The 24,542-nt window shown below is 36.7% G+C and overlaps 1 protein-coding gene across 7 annotated transcripts in view; it reads left to right on the top strand.

Annotated features, from left to right (window-relative positions):
* The window catches only part of lrba (LPS responsive beige-like anchor protein), a 424,775-nt gene that overhangs the window by 301,876 nt on the left and 98,357 nt on the right, over positions 1–24,542 (top strand). For all 7 annotated transcript variants that reach the window (XM_008111987.3, XM_008111990.3, XM_008111989.3 and 4 more), the window contains 6 exons: positions 4,749–4,866; positions 7,711–7,813; positions 8,844–8,959; positions 9,789–9,901; positions 19,550–19,690; positions 21,258–21,377. In XM_008111987.3, coding sequence (XP_008110194.2) covers positions 4,749–4,866; positions 7,711–7,813; positions 8,844–8,959; positions 9,789–9,901; positions 19,550–19,690; positions 21,258–21,377 — 711 coding nt within the window. The remainder of the gene's footprint in view (positions 1–4,748; positions 4,867–7,710; positions 7,814–8,843; positions 8,960–9,788; positions 9,902–19,549; positions 19,691–21,257; positions 21,378–24,542) is intronic.

Raw genomic sequence — 24,542 nt, 5'->3', positions numbered from 1 at the left:
TTCAGTACGCAGTAATGCTACGTAGTAATTCCTGTATTTACGAATTTAGCACCAAAATATCACAATATATTGAAAACATTGACTACAAAAATGCATTGGATAATCCAGAATGTTGGATAAGCGAGTGTTGGATAAGTGAGACTCTACTGTACCTGGAAGGATTGGTTTGGTGGTGGTTTCAATAGAGTTTAGATAAACTTCTATTTTAGCTTATTTACTTTATTCTTCAAAACTGACATAAAATTGTCATTAAAGGGATAGAAAAAGCATACTATTGTGGTCTTCCTGAGATGTGTAATATATTGTGTATTGAGCATTTTTATTCTCTAAAGCAGCAAAATTTGGCTTTGGAATTCACTTTAAGAGATTACCCCAGTTCATGGCTCACAACAAGTCCAGTGACAGGTATTGCATGAACAGATAAAAATGATGTAATTATTCAATTACTGTTTAGCTCAGCAAAGTACTTGGAGATTTAATTATCTCTAGACTACACACATGGCCACAATCACTAATATGTTGGTTGATTGAGGTGCTTAAGCTAAACAGGAAAAAAAATACTTCGTGTGTGTAATATATACTGTATATGTGTGTGTATTGTAATTTTACTTTTATTTATATCAATCTTTTCCCTTGAACTGGAACTCAGGATGGGGCCAAACAAGGGATTTGGCTTGTGATCCTAAACAAATGGTGTGGAAATGAAACTGTGAACATGACCATTACTAAAATGTTGAAGGTGTACTTTCTGTAAAATTCTATGGGAATTTCAGTTCATATGAAGTTCAAGATAATTATACATATAACAGCATAAACAGCGTTAGTCTGGTGCTGTGTTTAAATATTGGGTTCATGTATTTCCTTTAAATGCCCTGAAATTGCATAGTATAAGCCAACCTGGTACCACCTCTTACTTGTGCTTGGAGGTGAATTTCTACTATTTGAAGGGATAAAGTTGATTATATTGCCCTTCATCAGTCATAGAAATAGGATCACTGAGATGAATGATGTTTGGAAACATATGGAAACTATACATCTACACACCAGTGTGGTTTACATGTTGGAACGGGACTTTAGAAGATCAGGATTTAAATAGAAATCCAGTTGGACAAGTCATACACTCTGCCTTATAGGAAGGCTAAGTGACCACCCTCTGTACAAATCTCACCAAGAAAACTCCATGATAGTTTCCATTGTAGTTTTGCATTAGGGTTGCTATAAGTTGGGAATGACTTGAAGGCATACAACAGTAGCATACATCTTTCATGTAGGATGTTATGAGTAGGTTTGGGGTGCTAATTGTAACTTGCAATTGCGATCTTATACAACTTTACCAAGTAATAAGTGTCGATATGTATAGAATTCCACTGTAAGCCTGTAGATAAACATCTCAGATTTTGGAAAATTAATCAATACCAAAAACTGATTTCATCTTCAGTCCTTTAAGTTAAGTGGCAAACTGAAAACGTATAACTTTGATTAAGTAAAGGCTTTTCACAATATACCCTATGGAGGAGGATATGTGTGTGTTCTGTATTGCTCCAGCTAATACGACTGGTGTGATAACGGTGGAGCAGTGGTAATGATGCAGTTTCCATAGCAACTGGTTCATTGGAGGGCTAGACCTCTGTCTAGGGTGCTGTCAGTATGTGTGGAGTTTCCAAGAACAGAAAGTCCCACAGAAGGTCTGCTTTCACCTAATCCAGTTTTAATTGAACTCCAGAGACTTTGAAGTGAATCTATAGACCAGGCAGATACTATTCCAACGAGAAATGAAGGTCTGTTTTAGTCAGACCTCAGCTGCTTTTGAGCTGGTTACTTCTTATAGTTTATGCATCATAAATTGCTCAACAATGCTTGTTAGAATTTCAGTGACTATATTTGAGGTTCTGGTAGAAGTCCAGTTCCCTATACTATTACAGCCATGATTCAGCTAGGTAAATTTACCATCTGTTTGGTACTTTTGGAAAAATTGATAATATGATTTTTAGGGATATGAATATCTAGTCTATTCAAAGAATCATTTTTTTTTCTGCCAAAAATATACTGGATACAGAATCCAGCATTTTAGGTTATATGCCCACTTCTGTTAACTAGTTCCATTTACTTTGTAGTATTTAATGTACGTATTGATTTGACCTCATAAGTTTTTCTACTCCAGTACATTTAATTGCCTTTTGTTTGTAGGGGAATGTAAATTCAAGAATGCAAGATTATGTTTTTTGTTTGATACATATGTTGTGTATAACCTTTCTGGTTCCATTATGGATCAATTAATTGTTTCACTCACTCAATCAGTTATTCATACCAACTTGGCGTGAATTCTCTGAATCTATAGCTTGGAATGTTTATACAGGCAGTTTCTGAGTTACAAACATCCGACTTACAAATGATTCATATTTACAAACAGGGATAAGTCAATAAACGCTTCAGTTTATAAAAAACCACGCCCCCGTTACTTCATAAAGGCCTCAGTTTGCTCACCAGACGCCCACGGAAGAGCTGCGAAGTCATTTCTTGAAGCACAATCAAGCAGTTGTCTGACGAAATGGGCCCCCACTTGGACTACCACTCCCATTGTCTCCAATAGCTGGTTAGGGATTGTGGGAGTTGTTGTTCGCCCTCCCTCCCTCCTCCCACCCAAGTTCATGCTATGTCCTTTTAGCAATGTCACTGACAGAATTCTAAGAAAATAAGTTTTTAAAAGCTTGAAAAGGGGAAAGCTTTCCTTCACCCTTTTTTCCTCTGCCTCGCTCACTTGCCGGATGTGGTTGTTTAGGCATATTGTCCTCTCTCGCATTACGCAATCCGCCGGCCCCGGCGGTTGGGATGCTCATGCGCAGCTGCCTTTCATGCATGTATGTCTTCGGGGGGGGGGGGGGGGCTGCTCCACGCATGCACACAGTGCAGTTTTTTTTGGGGGGGGGTTGAGTTACTTCCAGTTTGAATTTTTTTTTTGTTTTGGTTTTGATGTCTAAACACAGTGGGGATGACCATGTCTTTTATGGCCAAGTTTCGTGAGTTTTGGGTGTTTAGTTTTGCTGTTTCCTTTAAGGCAAAAATGGTCAGAACATTTTATATATATATATATATATATATATATATATATATATATATACACACACACACACACACACACACACACACACACACACATACACACACACATGCGCGCGCGCACACACACACACAAGCATATATATATATATATATATATATATATATATATATGAGATGCTGGAGTTACACTTAACATGTACCTATTTTGAGTGTGTTGTTGAAAGCTTTCTACCAGTTCTGACTTATATACAAATTAAACTTAACAAATCTACAGAATATGATCATAACTTGGGGACTGCCTGTATTTTGTTTCCTCCATTTTGTCCCATTTTGTGCATGGATTTCCACTTTTGAGATCAAATGCCTCTTAAATAGGTTATCAGAGTAAGTCATCAGTCATGATAACCAAGAATGTTTCAATACCGTATGCTTGCCTGAAACCAGTCTCCAGAAATATGTCCCTATAATTTGTTTCCTCCAAGGATTTTTGACTTAGTTACCAGTCACTACACTCCTAAGCATCTGGGCCCATAATTGATAGGGTAGTACTTCCTCCATATCTGTGAACCCAGTGAGGCTGTCTTCAGTAGATGGGCCACCACAGCCTTCCTGAAGGGAAGAAGCACCACTTATACTCAGCGAGACATTTACTACTACTAGGCCTGCTTGAATAATTCAGATTCACCTGATCTTATCAGCCAAGATGTGCAAAGCTCAATTTTACACGTGATTAGAAATACTGATTTAGAGATGAGCATTGGTGCTCCAGAGGTTCCTCTACCAGCTGTAGAAGTGAAGCACCTAAAAGGCCACAGGTTGCCTAACCAAATAATAATAATAATAATAATAATAATAATAATAATAATAATAATAATAATACAATACAATCATTATACTACGTATGACATTTTATGTGAGATATATTGATGTGTAATCACTTAATTTTTGGAGAAGGGAGAATTACTGCCATCTTGTAATACTGTCCAGAAATAATTGCAACAAGACATTAACATTCTGCAGTAGGATCCCTCCACTATATTGAACAGTCTTAATCCTGCTTAGCTCCTTACCATCAGAGGCGGTTCAACCACCAGGCCAACTAGGCAGTTGCCTGTGGTGCCATCTTGTTGGGGGCACCATCGAGGCAACTCCTGTCTCCTGTGGCCTGCCCCCGCAAGCTATTGAACTGATTTTTCTGTTGATTTGTTGTAAAACATGATGTTTTAGTGCTTAATTTGTAAAATCTTAATGTAATTTGATATTTAATAGCCTTTTCCTTAATCCCTCCTTATTATCAAACATTTTCGCTTATCCAACGCTTTTATTTTTCAGTGATTGGTTGGGGGGGGGGGGGAGGCAAAATACCTAGGGCCGGCTCTGCTTACCATATATATTTTTTGAAATGTGCAGGTTGGTTTCTTTCTTGTAGTTAATATATTGCTTGACTCCTTGACTGTGCATATTTGAACATATTTGAACATCATTCTAGTAACCCTTCATGTGCAAAATCCTTGTTATTTCCAAAGATCATGGTGATGAACTGAAAATTCTGGTAGCCACAGAGAGACAAAAAAAGAAAAAGACAGTGATACTTTGTGAATTCTCAATAGACCTTTGGGTCCACAATGGAGGAACAGTTGCTTAAGTTTGTTACCAATGAATCTCTTCTGTTTTTGCTTTTTTATTAGATACTTGCTTACACAGAAGGACTCCATGGGAAATGGCTGTTTTCGGATATGCGATCAATCTTTTCTCGACGATACCTCTTGCAAAACACAGCTCTGGAAATCTTTATGGCAAACAGAGGTAAACCTATGCTAGATATGGGTTCTGAGAACTTGAAATATATTGTGTTAGATTATATTTCCTGTTTCTGTACTTTTTAATTGGAGAAGGCTTATATTATAAAACGTGATTCTCTCTCCCTGCATCTGAATAGTCCTTATGTTCGCTGGCAGGAAAAGGGATGGAGGAGGAGCATATATTGTGGGTGGAGGCATTTGGTATTTTTCTTCCTTACCCATCGAAAACCCAACAACAGATTAATTATATTCATATCAAACTGCAATAAAATCTCTAGCAGTCTTTCATGAATGCCCGTTAAAAGGGAGGTGGTGAACAGAGGTAAGGTAAAGGTTTTCCCCTGACATTAGGTCCAGTCATGTCCGACTCTGGGGTGTTGGTTCTCATCTCCATTTCTAAGCCGAACAACTGAAGTGTCCGTAGACACTTCCAAGATCATGTGGCCAGCATGACCGCATGGAGTGCCGTTACCTTTCCGCCGGAGTGGTGCCTATTGATCTACTCACATTTGCATGTTTTTGAACTGCTAGATTAGCAGAAGCTGAGCCTAATAGCAGGGTCTCACCCCACTCCCCAGATTTGAACTGCTGACCTTTTGGTCTGCAAGTTCAGCAGCTCAGTGCTATAACACGCTGTGCCATTGGGGGCCTTAGTGAACAGAAGTGTATAGTAATTAAACCATTGACCCTCACTCTGGAATATCTTAGATCTGAAAAACTTGGGGAGTTAGGGTGGAGCTTGGAAGATATGCTTTCTTGCTTCCCGTTGAGTCATGAAACTCTCAAGTGACCCTGGACATGCCGTTTTCTCTTAGTTTGAGTTTTATAATAGAACTAGCTGTGCCCGTCCACGTGTTGCTGTGGCGTTGTCTGGTGGTGTTGGTGAGAACTTGTTGAGGTAGTGGTGGTATTGAATGTCTGTTGTATGGTTGTCTTTATGTTTAGTATGCATTTGTGTACTGTGAAAGTGGTGAGGGTAGAGGGGGTCTATGTCCCTGTGTAGTATTATATAGTATTTATACGTTGTCCCATGTGTTGTGAATGCTTGGATTGTGTCCTGCTGCATAGTAGAGAGGGTTGGGCTGGATGGCCTTTAGGGGTCTCTCCAAACTCTTGGATTCTATGCTTCTATCATCATCATCATCATCATCATCATCATCATCATCGTCTTCACCATCATTATTTTGTAGAGGCTGGATGGCCATCTGTCAGGAGTGCTTGGATTGTGTCCTCCTGTATGGTAGAAGGAAGTTGATCTGGATGATCCTTAGGGGTCACTCCAAACCTTAGGATTGTATGATGTTGTTGTTATTATTATTATGATTATTAGTATTAGTATTGAGAGGCTGGGTGGCCATCTCTTGGGAGTGCTTGGATTGTGTCCTGCATGGCAGAATTGGGTTGGACTGGATGGCCTTTAGGGGTGTCTCCTAACTGTCTGATGCTATGATTCAATGTGTATTATTATTGTGCAGATATTGGATGGCCATCTGTCAGGAGTGGTTGGATTGTGTCCTCCTGCATGATATAAGGAAGCTGAACTGGATGATCCTTAGGGGTATCTGCTAACCTTAGGATTGTATCATCATCATCATCATCATCATCATCATCATCTTCTTCTTCTTCTTCTTCTTCTTCTTCTTCTTCTTCTTCTTCTTCTTCTTCTTCTTCTTCTTCTTCTTCTTGAGAGGTTGGGTGGCCATCTGTTGGGCATGCTTGGATTGTGTCCTCCATGGCAGAATTGGGTTGGACTGGATTACCACAGTAATTATTTTATATTACAGTAGAATCTCACTTATCCAACATTCGCTTATCCAGTGTTCCGGATTATCCAGTGCAGTCTGCCTTTTAGTAGTCAATGTTTTTCTAGTGAATGTTTTAAATTCATTGTGATATTTTGGTGCTAAATTTGTAAATACAGAAATTACTACATAGCATTACTGAGCATTGAACTACTTTTTTCTGTCAAATTTGTTGTATAACATGATGTTTGGTGCTTAATTTGTATAATCATTACCTAATTTGATGTTTAATAGGCTTTTTCTGAATCCCTTCTTATTATCCAACATATTCACTTATCCAACGTTCTGCCGGCCTGTTTATGTTGGATAAGTGGGACTCTACTGTATATTTATAATCTTATATTATCTGCTTAGAACTGGATTATATGAGGCCCCTTCTACACAGCTGTATAAAATGCACACTGAAGTGAATTATCTGGCAGTGGGGACTCAAGATAATCCAGTTCAAAGCAGATAATATAAGATTATAAATGGGTAATATAGCTGTGTGGAAGGGCCTTGAGTCTACACTGCCATATAATCTAGTTAAAATCAGATAATCTGTATCTTATAGGTCTGAGGCCTAACTGTGCCTGTCCCCTGGGCTGAGTAGGTTGCTAGGAGACCAAGTGGGCAGAGCTTAGCCTTGTAACTGGCAGCAATTGGATAAAAAAACAATTATTCCTTTCCCTCTAATTAGGACTTTATTTTTCTTTTCTTTTTGTTGTATGAGCATTTGAAATACCTTATGAAGCTAAAAATCCCTGGATTCTATATGATTCTATATGGAACTAGGTCAGTTCAAGCAGTTCAGATGCTAGAAGTATGTAATGTGAAATCAATTCTGGTAAATGTCTGCATTGGATTAGTTACGACAGAAATTTCCACAAACCAGTACAAACTCCAGCTGTCCTGATAACAGTAATTGGAATGAAACCTTCTCATGTTCAGTCAACTGTGATGATGATCTTTTAAGATGTCTATCTTGAATTCCTAGAATTTTACCTTTTTATTTTTTTAATGATAGAAAATAATGTCTTCATCTTTTTAATTTTTTCTCTCCACAGTTTCTGTCATGTTCAACTTCCCAGACCCTGCAACAGTTAAAAAAGTGGTTAATTGTCTACCTCGTGTTGGAATAGGAACTAGTTTTGGACTGCCTCAAACCAGGTATTATCAGTCCCCAGGCTCTTGGGAAACAACCTCATTTATATATTTGCAAACAACAACAAAACACATAACCAGAATGATAACAAGTTTTTGTGTTATATTTTTCAACTTTTATTATATTTAAAAATTATTTTATACCTTAAAACATTTAATTTGGTGATAATTTAATTGTTTTTTATTATTAGTTTTTATCTAATCTTGTTTTTAGTCTTTATAGGCTATCTTGGATCCCATGCTAAGAAAAAGGTGGCATATAAATTAAATAAACAAGGAATAAATGAATAAAAGCAAGAAAAAGTGTGTTTCTTACTATGTAATTTCAATAACACTGCTGTTTATTTGCTGTCTTATATCGCCTAATGGAGACATGATTGCCTTCTATCTTACAGTTGCAGTTCATTAAGAGAAACATTTACATCAGATATTTTAATATGCAAGTTAGAATTATGCATGAGCTTATTTACAAATAATTGTGGTGACAAACCAGAAGAAAATTCTAAGTAATAATTGAAATCAAGACTAAAATTTGACTGTGCTAAAAGAAAGCTTGCAGGATATAGTGTTCTAGAACTAGATTGTGATTGACACTGGTGAACAAAGAGACTTAATTCACAAATGCAGCTTAGATGAAGATATTCTCCATGGTACTCCTTTCCATGCCCAGAATCAGGCATAGAAACCACAATGGAAAACAGAAATGGATTTCATGGATAAATCCATCCAGGCCTCGCAGCCATTTTCATGACTACAGTGGATCTCTTTATTCCGTTGTGATTTTTTAAAAAAAGCTGCTAGCTGCTTTGTGTTCACAAGTCTGTTTTCATAAATACTATAATTTTCCATATGCCCCTGTATTAAGGAAGGAGTGCCATGATATGATTATTGTATTTGCCAGAGTTTGAGAATTACAGTTCCTTAAGTAAAAAAAAAAAGGAATTGCTGCTAACGTAGCACAGCACTATAATAAATTTCTAAGTAGATTTCATGATGTCATAATATCTTATGCTCTTTATTTATTTTTACCTTTCAGGCGCATTTCTATGGCCACTCCACGTCAGATCTTGAAAGCATCAAATATGACGCAGCGATGGCAGCATCGAGAAATTTCTAACTTTGAATATCTCATATTTCTAAATACAGTAGCAGGTAATAATTATCCTCCCCAATAGTTAGAGCAAATAGTTCATTTTAGCAAATGAATCACATCACACTGTTGACTCTTACTTAATTTGTTGTCTACTAAATCTGTAGTACACTATATAAACTGTGACTTGTGTAAACTGTCTTTTTTAGTTTCTATTCAGGTTATCAGAGAAACTCTAAGACCCCCTCTACACTACTATATAATCCAGTTCAAAGCAGATAATCTGGATTTTATATGGCAGTGTAGAAGGGGCCCTACACTGCCATATAATCCAGATTATCAATGTGGAAAATCCAGATAATCTACTTTGAAATGGATGATCTGGCAGTGTTGACTCATATAATCCAGTTCAAAGCAGATAATGTGTTTTATCTGCTTTGAAAATCAGGATTATATGGCAATGTCTAAGGGGCTTAGAAGGGGCCAAAGTGACTCTCAAAAGAAATTATTATTATTATTATTATTATTATTATTATTATTATTATTATTATTATTATTATTATTATATATTTATACCCTGCTTTAGCTCCCCAAAGGGAACTCACAGCGGCCAGACATAAAAAAACATTAGTATACAATTTAAAATATACAAATATACAAACATTAAGACAGAACTAAACACAAACAGCACTAAAAAATCATAGTTTAAATCCATCAAAATGTATTCAAAGTTAGAAATTAGAAGGCTATGAAAAATGGGGAAGCTGTAATTATAAAACATTATTACAATGGATCATTTTTGAAAGAATACCATTTATATGTTGAAGACCTGGATTTTCTTTTCTTCTGTTGCCTTTAAAAACATTTTTTTTAAAAAAATTTGCTCGCCAGGACGTACTTACAATGACTTGAATCAGTATCCAGTATTTCCTTGGGTAATCACAAACTATGAATCAGAAGAGTTGGACCTTACACTTCCAAGTAACTTCAGAGATTTATCAAAGGTATTATTTTTCACAATATGTTTATATTGATCATGTATCAAATATATGCCAAGTACTATATGATAACTCCCATTGTTTTGTACTTGTTTGTAAGTTATAATGTGTGGGATGGGCTGTTTGTAGAACTGCTAATAGAAATATTTTTAGACAGGAGCATTCCTTACTCCAATTATATTGACTTGGATTAAAATCTGTACACTACTGCAGTGTAGTACATATTCAGCTTTAAAATGTTCAGTTATGTAGTAATTATGACAGATTTGTTTCATTCTTGAAGAATACTCTCACCCCAATGTACCTGCTTTGTCTTGAATTATTTCATCATTTGGACACCTCAGGTAAAAGTCCGACAGGGCCCACATTTTGTGCCCTGTTTGGAAAGGCCCTGAGAACTGTTCATGTATAGTAGTGAATGATCGAGTCCCAGCCATCTGCATCTCACCTTTCTATCCATTCACATGCATTTAATTGCAGATGATAAGATGGCACATATTTTATCTGCTGATTTTGAGTCCTTTTTTTGATCTATGCTATCTTTTTGGCAGATCATCTTTCAGATTTTGGTTACTAATTCTATAAATATGCTTTGTTCTTTCTGCTATGTTCATTTTTACCACATTCCAACTGCAAATACAATTGTAATCCTACTTATGTTTATTTGGGAGTGAGTTTCTCTGAACTTAGTAGACATCCAAATAAAGAAGCACAGGATCACACTGTAATTATCTTGATTGGAATTGAAAGTAAAATAAAACAGAATATTCAAACTCTTGCACAATGACAAATAATACAATTCAGGGGAAAATATTACTATTTGCCTCTTGCTGTGTTGCCCATCATTTGAAACTATTGTCCATATTAATGTGACTTTTTATGAAACACAGATTTAGTTCATATAAGTCAGGGGTCCCCAAACTAAGGCCCGGGGGCCGGATGCGGCCCATCGAAGCCATTTATCCGGCCCCCATGGCACAAGGGCAGAAGGGGGTTGGGCTAAAAGATCCAAGGGGTCTCTTCTTCTCTTACAACCCTTTTATTATTATTATTATTATTATTATTATTATTATTATTATTATTATTATTATTGTGATTATTAACATTGAGGCTGGGTGGCCATCTGTCAGGGATGCTTTGCTTGTGCTTTTGGTGCAAAGAGGCAGAAGGGGGTTGGACTAAGGGTCTCTTTCAACCCGCTTTTTTATTATAAGTATGACACAGCAAACAAGATAGATCTGCTGGATTTCGTTTCACAAAATCACAAGTCGAACACTTCCCAAGTGTCTAGGACTGTGTGATGTATTTTTGGATGATGCATGCAGATCCCAGTAGGGTGGCCTTCTGCAGTTGGCAGATCGTAATTTTGTCAATGTCTATTGTTTCCAAATGCCGGCTGAGATCTTTTGGCACGGCACATTTTTTTATTATTATGTTATTATTATTAACATTGAGTCTGGGTGGCCATCTGTCAGGAATTCTTTGCTTGTGCTTTCAGTGCACAAAGGCAGAAGGGGGTTGGACTCAATGGCCCAAAGGGTCTCTTCCAACCCTCTTTATTATTATTATTATTATTATTATTATTATTATTATTATTATTATTATTATTAATTATTATTATTATTGCTCAGTGGCCAACTATAGTCCGGCCTGCCAACAGTCTGAAGGATTGTGAACTGGCCCCCTGTTTAAAAAGTTTGGGGACCCCTGATATAAGTCATGGATTCAATTCTACCTTTATTTATTTCCAATATTTATATCCCACCCTTCTCACCCAAAGGGACTCAGGGCGGCTTACAACACTGGCACAATTAGATGCCTATACAAAATTAATCCACAATACATAAAAGCAATTAAAAACTATTAAATACAATATAAAATTACAGTATATAAATTTTAAAAAATATGTATGCTCAGATCCGTTCGTCCGGTAACCTCGTGCTTTATCCATGAGTCAGTCCGTATCATTTTTATTGTTTATTCATTGAAAGTCTGGGCACATAACCATGTTTTTAGGGCTCTTCTAAAGCCCAAAAGAGTTGGAGCTTGTGCAATATCTCTGGGGAGGGTGTTCCACAGCTGGGGAGCCACCACCGAGAAGGCTCTGTCCCTCGTTCCCACCAGCCGTGCTTGTGAGGCAGGTGGGACCGAGAGCAGGGCCTCTCCAGATGAGCTTAAGGATCTTGCTGGCTCATAGGAGGAGATACGTTCGGACATGTAGATTGGGCCAGAATCGTTTAGGGCTTTATAGGTCAAAACCAGCACTTTGAATTGGGCTCGGTAGCATATCGGCAGCCAGTGGAGCTGTCTTAACAGGGGGATTGTACGCTCCCTGTAAGCCGCCCCAGTTATTAATCTGGCTGCCGCCTGTTGTACTAATTGGAGTTTCCGGGCCATCTTCAAAGGCAACCCCACATAGAGAGCATTGCAGTAGTCCAAACAGGATAGAATTTATAGAATGTAGTGTCCATTTGCTGACTTTCATTTATGTAAGCCAAATATAAAGATTCCTTTTTATATATGTATTTGAGATCAGTGGGTTAAAATTTGTGCTATGTTTTTAGCTGTGTTAAGGCTCTTTCTGTGTTTGTTCTTGTTATACTACACAAACAGTGTAGTTCAGTGGTTCTCAAAGTATGCTCCGCAGAGCATACTGAGGGGCTCAGCGCTTCCCTCCTACCTCCCGCTCCAAGCTTTCCCTCCTCTTTCCTGCTTCTCCTCCCCCCCCCTGCCCTGCTGCTTTCCTTGCCTCAACAGCTTTTCTTCCTCCCCTTCCTTGTTGCCCAGATTCTTTCTGCCTCGCCTTGCTTGCTTCCAAAACCCAATTTTCCTTCCAGCTCGCAGAGGTTGCTTTGATTTTGTTTTCCCTGCATGACAGAAGGAGGTTAGACTGGATGGCCCTTGGGGTCTTACACTGAAATACTGTTATTTTATGTTGGTTAAAATTGTTCTTCATTTTAAATATTGTGATGTTCATTCTTTCAATTCCTTTTTTAAAAACTACAAGCAAGATATGTGCACTGTGCATAGGAATTTGTTCATTTTTTTCCCAATTAGTTCACACAAACACTCTCCATCCATCTGCCAGTGGCCCGGCCTATCTGTCAAATTTTAAAACACAATACATTAAAATGTTTGCCCATGCCTGATATATATACATATATAGAATACTAGCTGTGCCCGGCCACGCGTTGCTGTGGCGTTGTCTGGTGGTGTGGTGAGAACTTGTTGAGGTAGTGGTGGTATTGAATGTTTATTGGTTGTCTTTATGTTTAGTATGCATTGGGTTGTTTGTGTACTGTGAAAGTGGTTAGGGTAGAGGGGTCTATGTCCCTGTGTAGTATTGTATAGTATTTATACGTTGTCCGTGTGTTATGAATGCTTGGATTGTCTCCTGCTGCATAGTAGAAAGGGTTGGGCTGGATGGCCCTTAGGGGACTCTTGGATTCTATGCTATTATTATTATTATTATTATTATTATTATTATTATTATTATTATTATTATCATCATCTTCATCATCATTATTATGTAGAGGCTGGATGGCCATCTGTCAGGAGTGCTTGGATTGTGTCCTCCTGCATGGTAGAAGGAAGTTGATCTGGATGATCCTTAGGGGTCACTCCAAACCTTAGGATTGTATGATGATGTTGTTATTATTATTATTAGTACTATTACTAATAGTAATAGTTATTACTGCCATATAATTCAGTTAAAATCAGATAATCTGTATCTTATAGGCCTGAGGCCTATAAGAAGAGGCCTGAGGCCTAACTGTGCCTGTCCCCTGGGCTGAGTAGGTTGCCAAGAGACCAAGTGGGCAGAGCTTAGCCATGTAACTGGCAGCAATTGGATAAAAACAATTATTCCTCTTCCTCTAATTAGGACTTTATTTTTCTTTTCTTTTTGTTGTATGAACGTAGAGGCATGGATGAGGGGTTGTATTGCTAAGTTTAGTGTTTCTGGGATGTGTAGTTTTGTTGTTTTGTCCTAGGCTGAAATTTTTTTATCCTTTTATATATATAGATAATACGATAATATTATAAATATAATTATAATATATATAATGTAATATCTACACATTTCTTGAGGCTACACAAGAAACTTTTGCTTCAAAAAGGGCTCCACAGATGAAAAAGTTTGAGAACCCCTAGTGTAGTATATACAGTATATATTCACTGTGCAAATGCTTAGATAAATATTTCAGCCTTCAATTAGATTTTTTCTTGCTGACTGCACAGTAGATTATTATGTACATATTTCAAATAAAGTATAAGTTTCATGATTAAAAAGATTTAGTACTTAATCATTATATCCAAAGTTAAGCTGCAAATCCATGAAAATCTATGTGCAACTTTATTCAACACACTTTTGGTAAACACACATAGGGCTGTACTGCGTGGTAGACCAGTTTTTCTCAAACTGTGCTCCTCCAGGTGTTTTGGACTTCAGCTCCCAAAAATCCCAGCTAGTTTGCCAGCTGTTAGGAATTGTGGGAGCTAAAGTCCAAAACATCTGGAGGAGCGCAGTTTGAGAAACTCTGTGATAGACAATCAGGCATTATAAAAGATAGATTAAGACCTAAACAAATACATGAAACTGGGCCCAACCTTGGGTCCAGAAATGTGCACATGTTATGAATTGATCTGATGTATTGCTTTAGTTTTGAGAGTCTGATTAAGTGCAATCATATACTATATGTGATGATCAGTCTTGTCATCCTTGTTTGTTGGAATGCCAATATCCTCAGCTTTGATTTTTGAAGTATCTAGGATTAACTAAAGTAATTCATGAAGACAAGGTGACCCTGCTGCTCATATTGTAAGCCGCCCTGAGTCCCCTGATGGTTGAGAAGGGCAGGGTAGAAATGATGTAATAAATAAATAATTGAAACGTACTCTTGCTTTCTTTTCTTGGCCATCTTTGTTCAGAGTGGGTTTTTCCATTCCTTCCTTAAAGATTGGGCGATTGATTTGCCCAAGGTCGCCCAGTGAGTTTCCATAGTTAAGTGGGTATTTCAGCCCTGGTCTCTAGAGTCCTACTCCAACATCTAAACCATAGACCATGTTGCTGAAGCAAAAAGGATCTAGTAACCCAACTGACATTGACAAATCATCATGTAATCATCAAACTATGCTAGGTATGATGGCCAATTAACTAGCCAGTAGTTACGTCTGGTATTGCCTTGATTCTGCCCCCCCCCCCCCCAAGCATCTTTCACTCCTGCCTATGTAATACTGAGTATACCACAAGTTGCTCCTCCAGTTAGAAAATAAGAGAACTTTTTATAAGCCTTTATGGTGGTATAGGGAGGCAGTGGTGGTGGTACAGATTCCTGGATGATCTGTGCTATTTCCAGTTGTCCAAGTTGGTTGCTCGATATCAGTCATTTCATGACTAATACATAAAGCATTCCCAAGTAGTTTAGCCATGGAATATATGCAGAATATGGATGGACAGTAATACCAAACTATCTGTTCTGCTTCATTGCATGTCTATTTGTTGAATTTAGAAAGAACATTTTTGCTTCAATGTATATGTGGATTTCTTGGTTGAAAAATCAAAAAAGTCCCTGTTGTCATAATGAGTGCTTGCAAAAAGTTGGTTGTCTAGTTCAGATGCTGTTCATTTGGTTGCCATATACGTAAGTATCTCTTCAAACAAGTCTACCTAAATAAATTGCCTTAAAATACAGTTATAAGCCTGTATGGCTTGGATATATTTCTAAGCTATTAAATCAAATCAGGAGTGCAAAGTGATAACAGTAATAGCATTTGCACCATCTCTTCAATGTACACAACAAAATACCCATGGGTTTGATAAAAATGCTTATCACAGTCCATTGCTTATACTTGTCAGTTAGATAAAGCAGCAGCTGCAAAATAGCTGCCTGAGCTATGAACAGGGCATATGATCCTTAAATGATCCAACTGAAGGCTATTTGTCTGTATTTCTTTGCCAAAGTAATTTCTTTTCAGAAAAAAATGCTGTGAAATCTCTGTATTGTTAAATTGATAGGACAATGCTCTGTAAGAGTGATTGGTTTTATCTTTTAGGTTTATACAGACATAAAATCATAGAATCACGATCCAAAAGCAGTTGTTATTTTGTGGCACTTAATATTTATTGTATGGACTTAATACGTAAAGAGAATTTAACCTGATAAATGAAATATTATATAGAAATAGTTATATTTGTTCAGTTTCTTTAACTAATCCCAAATATATTTTTAACAGAAAGTAACCCTTGGTTCTGTTAGGCATCCATGTAGTTGAACTGCCCACTATAAATTGTCACAGTAGTACACAAGTGATTCAGTGCAATTGCCACTGTATCCTAGTTTTCAATATGGGAAAATAATATTTTTTGTCTTTGTGCGCTCTCAACACATTTCATTACCTATGAGGATTGACCAACAAATGGAGATAATAAGAAGATTTAACCCTTTTACAGCTGTGCTCTCACAAATTCAACGAAAGTCATGGTGAACAGAGTAGCTCAATACAGTATAACACAAATGTTTGGTTTTTGTTTGTTATTTGGGGTATAATAATATATGGCAGAACCCACAAAAGATGGCCTCTGTCCACTTTCTCTTATTTGTAAGATTATTATTTTGATAGAAAATAAGTTTCCCCATACACTTGGAGGAGAATGCTCACATTATGCAGACCATATTTTAGCATATGGTATATGTATATGTCATTAATGTTGTGTATGTTCAAGTAGTTTCTGACATTTGGTGACTCTAGGGCAGTGGTTCTCAACCTGGGGTCCCCAGATGTTTTTGGCCTACAACTCTTAGAAATCCCAGCCAGTTTACCAGCTGTTAAGATTTCTGGGAGTTGAAGGCCAAAAGCATCTGGGGACCACAGATTGAGAACCACTGTTCTAAGGTGACGATATCATGGGGGCTTCATTCAGAAGTTATTTGCTATTTCCTTCCTGAGGCTGAATGAGTGTGACTTGCCCAAGATCACCCAGTGAGTTCCCATCCATTTGAATCTTATTCTCCAGGCTCTTACTACAGCTCTCAAACCACAAAGCCACATGTTCCCTCAGTATAGTATTTCCTAATGTTGTTCCCGGAGCCCTGGGTGGCGGAGTGGGTTAAATCACTGAGCTGTTGAACTTGCTGACCAAAAGGTTGGCGGTTCAAATCCGGGGAGTGGGGTGAGCGCCCGCTGTTAGTCCAGTTTGTGCCAACCTAGCAGTTCGAAAGCATGCAAATATGAGTAGATCAATAGGTACAGCTCCGGCGGGAGAGTAACGGCACTCCATGCAGTCATGGCGGCCACATGATCTTGGAGGTGTCTATGGACAACGCCGGCTTTTCGGCTTAGAAATGGAGATGAGCACCAACCTCCAGAGTCGGACACAACTAGACTTAATGTCTGGGGAAACCTTTACCTTTACTACTACCTCTAAGTATATTGGTCTAGAAATCTCATCACCCAAGTTAGTGTGGCACTTGTCAAGTATAAAGCTTTTGATGAAGATTGTAGGCCAAAATGTGCTGGCATTTTTTGAAACACAATTTTATTCAATAGCAGCTTTCATTCCCCTCTATATGGGATAGATTGAGAAAGTGCTAAGTGTATACAATAGCCAAAACTGTAATCGTTCTCCAGGATAAATCATCATAGAGTTAGAAACTATGTAGGCAGGGATCTGATAACGGAAAGATTTTCTCAAATTTAAGCTCTTTCTGTTAGCCACACATCTTTAACTACAGTAAAGTATTGGTCACTTTTTGTGTTAACCTCTATTGACTACTAACTAGGCTCTGAAACTAAAGTTGAGTCTACTTTCAAGCAGCCACTTAATAATGAGTCCTGAGTAGTTTTCTTTTCAACATTTTTCTTCTGATTTAGGCCTTACTGATGTCTAAGTCTGGCAAAGAGAATTCATGCTGGAAAATGAAGGAGCTGAGAAGGAAGCATACAAACCCATTAAAGAATTAGAAATGTTATGTCTTTAAGAATCTTTGAACAATATATCTCTTCTCCAAATCTAGTTAGAAGCAATTCATGTTTTGCAGTGAGATGATTGATTCAGTTAGTTCTCCTTCATTGACCCTGGTCTAAAATCAGTCTTTAATATATTTTGAAAAATTATCAAATGATTTTACTTTCTATAATTGATTCCCCTCTGCGTTCACAATTATATCAGCTTTTCATTTAAATGGCTGTACCTCTTTCAAGTGTGACCCCCTTGTTGGTTGTGTGCCTTCAAGTCATTCCCAACCTATGGAGACCCCAAGACAACCCTATTACATGATTTTCTTGACAAGATTTGTCCAGAAGGGTTTTGCCATTGCCTTCTTCTGAGCTCTATCTAAAAATTAGGTGAACAAAATGCAAAACAGAACTGTGGTTAAGATCTAATCAGTGCTAATTGGAATGTGACTGGTTTTCTGAGATATTATACTTCTGTTATGCATGCTGAAATGGCAACTGCCTTTTAAAAAAACTTCACGTAACTTTCTTGACTTCTAATGTAACAGACAAAAGTTTAATAGTTTTAAAAATGGTAATTTTAAAAACGTATTTCCCCCTACGGGCTGTCCCATAGATTAAGATCTTTGAGTGAGGCCCTGCTCTCGGTCCCGTTGCCGTCACAGGCGTGGTTGGTGGGGATGAGAGACAGGGCTTTTTCGGTAGTGGCTCCGTGGCTGTGGAACTCCTTGCCAAGAGAGATTAGGGAAGCCCCCTCACTCATGTCTTTTAGGAAGCAGCTGAAGACCTGGCTGTGGTACCAAGCTTTTGGCCCATCCTAAGATATGAGTTGATATGACCTGATGGATTATGTGAATTAATATTAATTTGAACACGGACTGGCTCTGACTTTGGCTCGAAACTTCCCCTGTTGTAATGGTCACGTGGTTTTAATTGTTTTAATTTGATTTGGATACTGACTTTTATTTATGTTTTATGTTTGGTTTTTACTACATGTTGTATTATATGTGGCATTTAATTCTGCCATTGTGTAAGATTGCTCTGGGTCCCCTGGGGGAGAAGAGCGGTATATAAATATAAATAAATAAATAATTGATGGTAGTTGCTTTTTTCCATACCTGATTTATATTTCATCTTTCTCTCAAAACTGCAACTTAGGGTGAGTTCTAACAAGATTAACTGAAAGATGCAGTTAAAAGCATAGTACACGCGCGCGCGCACACACACACACACACACACATACTCAATCAATCAAATGCATTAAAAATAAATATTATAATGCAGTTGATCTAAAAGCACACCGGGGGGGGGGGGGGGGGACAATACCAACACATTCTTCAACTTTTACGTCTTTTATAAAATGAGTAATTATGGGCGTAACTGTATGGGAATTCTTATTTCCAAGTTCAGATCTCTAAGCCAAACATTGGGTTTGGTTTTGTGTTTTGTTAGATTCTTTTATACTCATGCACCATTTTATGTTATACGCTGCACTCTGGAGTGCCTTTGTAAGCCGCTTCGAATCCCTTTGGGGAGATGGTGTCGGGATATAAATAAAGATTATTATTATTATTATTATTATTATTATTATTATTATTATGCATTGTTTTTCTGCAATACTATACTAATTTAGTGGATGAAATGTTACAATTGTTGCTGATATTGTGTATTAAGTCTGTTCTTTTTTTTTGTTCCCAGCCTGTTGGTGCCCTTAATCCCAAAAGAGGTGCATTCTTTGCAGAACGCTATGAAACGTGGGAAGATGAGCAGGTTCCAAAGTTCCATTATGGGACACATTATTCAACAGCAAGTTTTACACTCACTTGGTTGTTAAGAATCGTAAGTAAAAGAATTGAAAGAGTTTTTCTTTAATTTTACTAGAGAACTCAATCAGTGGTTGAAGGACAGATTTGAAATTGTCATTAAAACTGCTGATATTTTTAGAGTTGAGAATAATCCATAGGTCACTTTGGATGATCCAAAAATTGCTTTTTAATTCTTAACCTGTTTTTATAGTATAAGCTAAATATGAAAGCTCTCTCTTAGAATGTATTTTTCAAGTAAGCCTCTTGAAAAATTGCAACAGTTTTTCATTATTTTTATTCTTATTTGTAATTATGTTTTGATTTTTTTAAAAAAATGTTTCATTGATGGCTTCTTTTTAAAAAAATGGAATTTGGCCAGATTTGAAGGATTTAATGTGTATCATTGACAAGTAAAACAAGGCTTTATGATACTGTATAAAAGCAGAATGATCGTGATCTCCTTTTTGTAATAAAATGGTGGTATCCTTACAAATACTGTTACAACAGAGGAGAATTAATATATTTATAAAACAGACCATGCTTCTGCAAAATAAACTGCAATGATGATTTATTTGATGGAAACTAATTTCTTTGAGAAAGCATTAGCAGCACATCATTAATTAAACCTTGTTAGGACAGTACAAGCAGACAGAAATCCTTGAGGTAATTTATGGTACTTAGCTAATTTCAAGTAATTATCCACTAATATGTGCTTAAGTGTCCTTTGACTGGGAGGAGGAGGGTATTCATTTGTTCAAACATTTTTCTTTGCTTAATTGTGAACTGTATAAGATGTGCTCACCTCATGCACATATCCACCCACCTTTTTATGATGTATATTCCTAGGGGCATTTTAATTGAATAATGTGTACTATCCCAAGCATTTCATCATTAGTTATGTGTGCTCATCCCATGTTTACCATGCTTATAAGACTAATTATTTTTTAATCAAGCCAAAGATAGTTTACAAAAATATGAGGTGGGTATGTGTCTGAGCTACAAGGCCAGCTGAGAGTGGAATCTTTGGACCATGGTCTATACAGTCACACATATGTAATGATTGTACTTAGTGTTAAGCATTTTGTAGTATTATAGCCATAGCTGATAAATGAATAAAAAAGAATGCATTGAGTTTATACAGTTGTTCCAGTACTTCAACAACTTTATAATTTTAAATTGTCTCAATTTTAAAGATTTTTCCTGATTAGGGAAAGTTTATTAGAAAAACATTAGCTTTCCTAAAGTCTCCAGTGAATTTGGTTATGATAATAACCCAGAATTCTTTCTACTTTGAATTATATAATATCCTTAATTATAGTACCATATCTGCGTTGAGCTATAGTAGTAACTTTTTTAAAGGGCTCAAATACAATGATTTAAAATATGTCAAAATATAAGATACCGTGATTTTATATATCTAAATTTTAATCATACTACTGAACTGTGCTATTCTAGCCAAATAGATGTATCATCCCTATTTCCTTTTTTGTTTTCACTTGCAAATTAAGCTTAAATTCAATTTGGGAATGGTCAAAAATAATAAATATTGGAAATATCCTCATAATGATTTCAAATTCTTCCCTTTTCTCTAATTTTCCTAGGAACCTTTTACAACGTTCTTCCTAAACCTGCAAGGGGGAAAGTTTGACCATGCAGATAGAACATTTTCTTCAATTTCCCGGGCATGGCGCAATTGTCAGCGTGACACCTCTGATATCAAGGTAAACATCAGTAAACAGTGTTTTAATAAGCTTGATGACAATGAGGATTATTTATTTACCAAGATCTAGGTATCAAAATTGTGCTTTGCGGCATATAAAAGGACAGATCTATACCTTTTAGAAACTATAGGAGAAGCAGGCAGAGAGTAAGACTATTATTTTACTTTGCATAGATAATTACATTTACTAGTGCATAAGAAATAGGTGATGATCTAATCCTGATGTGTTACACTTTATGGGACTAATATTTATTTATTTCATACAATGTGGATATCCTGCTCTTTTATTATCAGGTCTCGGGGAGATACTTACATGGTTTATAGTTAAAATTTTCATAATTATTTAATAAAAATAATTAAAAACATATTAAACAGTTTACTACATTTATACAGGCTAGACAGTTCAAACAGTTTAAAGACAGGTGTTTTGCAAAACAAACAGGCTCCAACAGCTTTAATAAAAAGCCATGTTTAGCTTGGACGCAAAATGAAGTCAAAGTTGGTGCCAACTGGACCCCCAAAGAGAGGGGTTATTCCACATATTGGTGCAAAAGTGAAGAGGACACCCTACATAATGATTTGGAATCATATTTTCTATATCAGTAACATGCTTCTAATCATAGTATAGAATCATAGAATAATAGAGTGAGAAGAGACCACATGGGCCATCTAGTCTAACCCCCTGCAATGCAAGAAAAGCACAATCAAGGCACCCGCAACAGATGGCCATCCAGCCTGTTTAAAAGGAAGGAGCTTCCACCACACATGGAGGCAGACAGTTTCACTACATCATTGTTTTACCTATAATATGCTTGAAGTATAGTATATAATTACTATACCTTTAATATGCTGCTAAAATTGTGGAAATATATAAGCTTAATATAATGGGCTGATGGTAACTTTGTCAAACTACAACTTAGAAGTCTGCACTTTTTTCAATTTTGATGTGACTAGATTAATAAATATGCACGTCACATACTGAAAATATAATGATGTTTTATTAACATAATAGATAGTTATGTGAAGGATGAAATGTTGCTAATGTGAACTAATAACCTAGTAAATTCTGAATAGGAAAAGCAGACTTTTGCCAAAATCCCTAGCAAATTTGATTCATGCGTCTCTGAACGTTAATAGTAGAAGGGCAAAGTGCCCACAGACTAACATGATTTTCTTACTTTACTACAAGAAGATTAAATTTTCTTTCTGTGAAAAAATAAGACATTGAACAGACAAGAGATCCATCTAATTGTAGGGTCTTGATCTAGAGGCTAATCTAGATGGTAATAAGTATATAAGGTCCTCCATAGTTCCAGTTGTATGCCAATGGTCCTTAGTTAAGATGCTATATGTAATTGCATTCCTTTGGGGGAAATGTGAAACATGTCTACTATGTATAATTCTTCCCACCAAGGTACATTTAAAGAAGGAAAGGACAGAGAAGGCTTGCAGAATAAGTGGTGGCAAAGAAGTGTATTGGCACATAGCAAGATTGAGTCTACTTCCATTTCTTTGCAAGCTCTTGCATTTGAGATCTGCTAGCATCTGATGTTGATTTGGTGCACTAGAAATGTAATTCTGTGAATACACAAACTGTTTGTATGCAACAATTTGAATACTATTTGGTGTCTAGTTTATGTTCCTAAATTCTGCCAGTTCTCATACTGAACTCTGTTGAGAAGAGAGCATGACTGTCTTTATTTGCTATATGATCCATCAGATGAAAATTATCTGCAGTAAAAGTCACATTGTAGTTAACTGTGTCAAAGTTCACATCTGTCTAATATTTTAAAGGTATTTTGGGAAGGTAAAATACGCCTCACATTCTACATAACCATGGAGTAAAAACATATGTTTAGCTTAGGAAGTAGGGTGGGAGGGAGGAGTATTAGCACTTACCTGACAAGAAAGTAACAACAAGAAAGGCATCTGTAATTTGCACATTTTTCCACCCTGCCATCTAACTATTAATTTCCAACATTTAGGCCAGATAGGCAGGAAGGAGGTAATACAGAATATCGTCACTTCAAAATAAAACATCTAAGGATCAAACAAAGGTTAGATTGTCATTCAAGATTAACCCGATGCTTTGATCACTAGTCTGAGCTTTCATAGGATGATGACATGAATTGGTTGTGACTACATATATGCTCTAACTTTTATTTCCTGGGGTGTGATGCCAACTGACACAAATTGCTTCCAAAGCTGGCCCATGAGATTCTTCTTACAGCATGCAGTACTTTCAACAATTTTTACAGGTTTGCAAGCACTTAGTGTTCAGCTTGTTCCTTGCTCCCTTTTCAAATTTTCCAAATGTATTGTTTTTAATGTCATCCAAGTGTAGCTTCCTAATCATGGATGGATGGCTTATATTCTGCAGTGAAATTAAATGAAATACATGTATCCATTTAACAAATCATTGAATAGTTGTCTCATAGAAAGAATATGTAAATAACAGACAGTGTAAGAATTATTCAGCTAAACCTTAGCAGAGTCCCACTGCTCTAATTTTAATGGGATAGTTAATTACTAAAAGCAATGGGGAATAATCCTTGGGACCTTGATACTAGAAGGAATGGCTCTCCCTTGTGTATACCTACATGGGCAATGGGATTTACTAAGCCACCTTCCTATGTGTTCCACCAGTGGGAGCAATACAGTAGATGCATTATTTTAAATTGTTTTATATGTTCTGCACTATTGGTCTTGGTATGTTTAACTCTTATAGTTTGCTTTTGTCATATGCTGCCCAGAGATTTTATAATATAAGGCAGGATATAAAGAAGTAAGTAAATAAATAAATGTTCTTTATCATATTGTTCAGAAAATATCTACAGGGAGAACATTCTCTTTCCCTATCCCACGCCTTTTCTTTGAGAGGAAACATACAGACTGACTGCACATATTGATGCAATTTTTAGAGACATCTTAAGAGAACTAATCTGTATGTACCAGTAGCTGCATAATGGTCAGGTTGTCTTTTGGCTGTGTTTCTTTGGTTTGATGTTGTTCTGCAAAATCTGAAATTTAAGGTTTGGCTAACTTCATAAATTAGGTCATGATTTTATGATCGATTCAAACATTTTACCCACTCATCAGCATCAAAAGCTTTTTGAGCAATTTACCAAAGGAGTAGTAAGACAATCCCAGTCTAAAAGACATAACA

The sequence above is a fragment of the Anolis carolinensis genome, chromosome 5 (assembly GCF_035594765.1).
Source record: "Anolis carolinensis isolate JA03-04 chromosome 5, rAnoCar3.1.pri, whole genome shotgun sequence".
Classification (NCBI taxonomy): Eukaryota; Metazoa; Chordata; class Lepidosauria; order Squamata; family Dactyloidae; genus Anolis; species Anolis carolinensis.
This window is presented reverse-complemented; position numbering and strand designations above follow the sequence as displayed.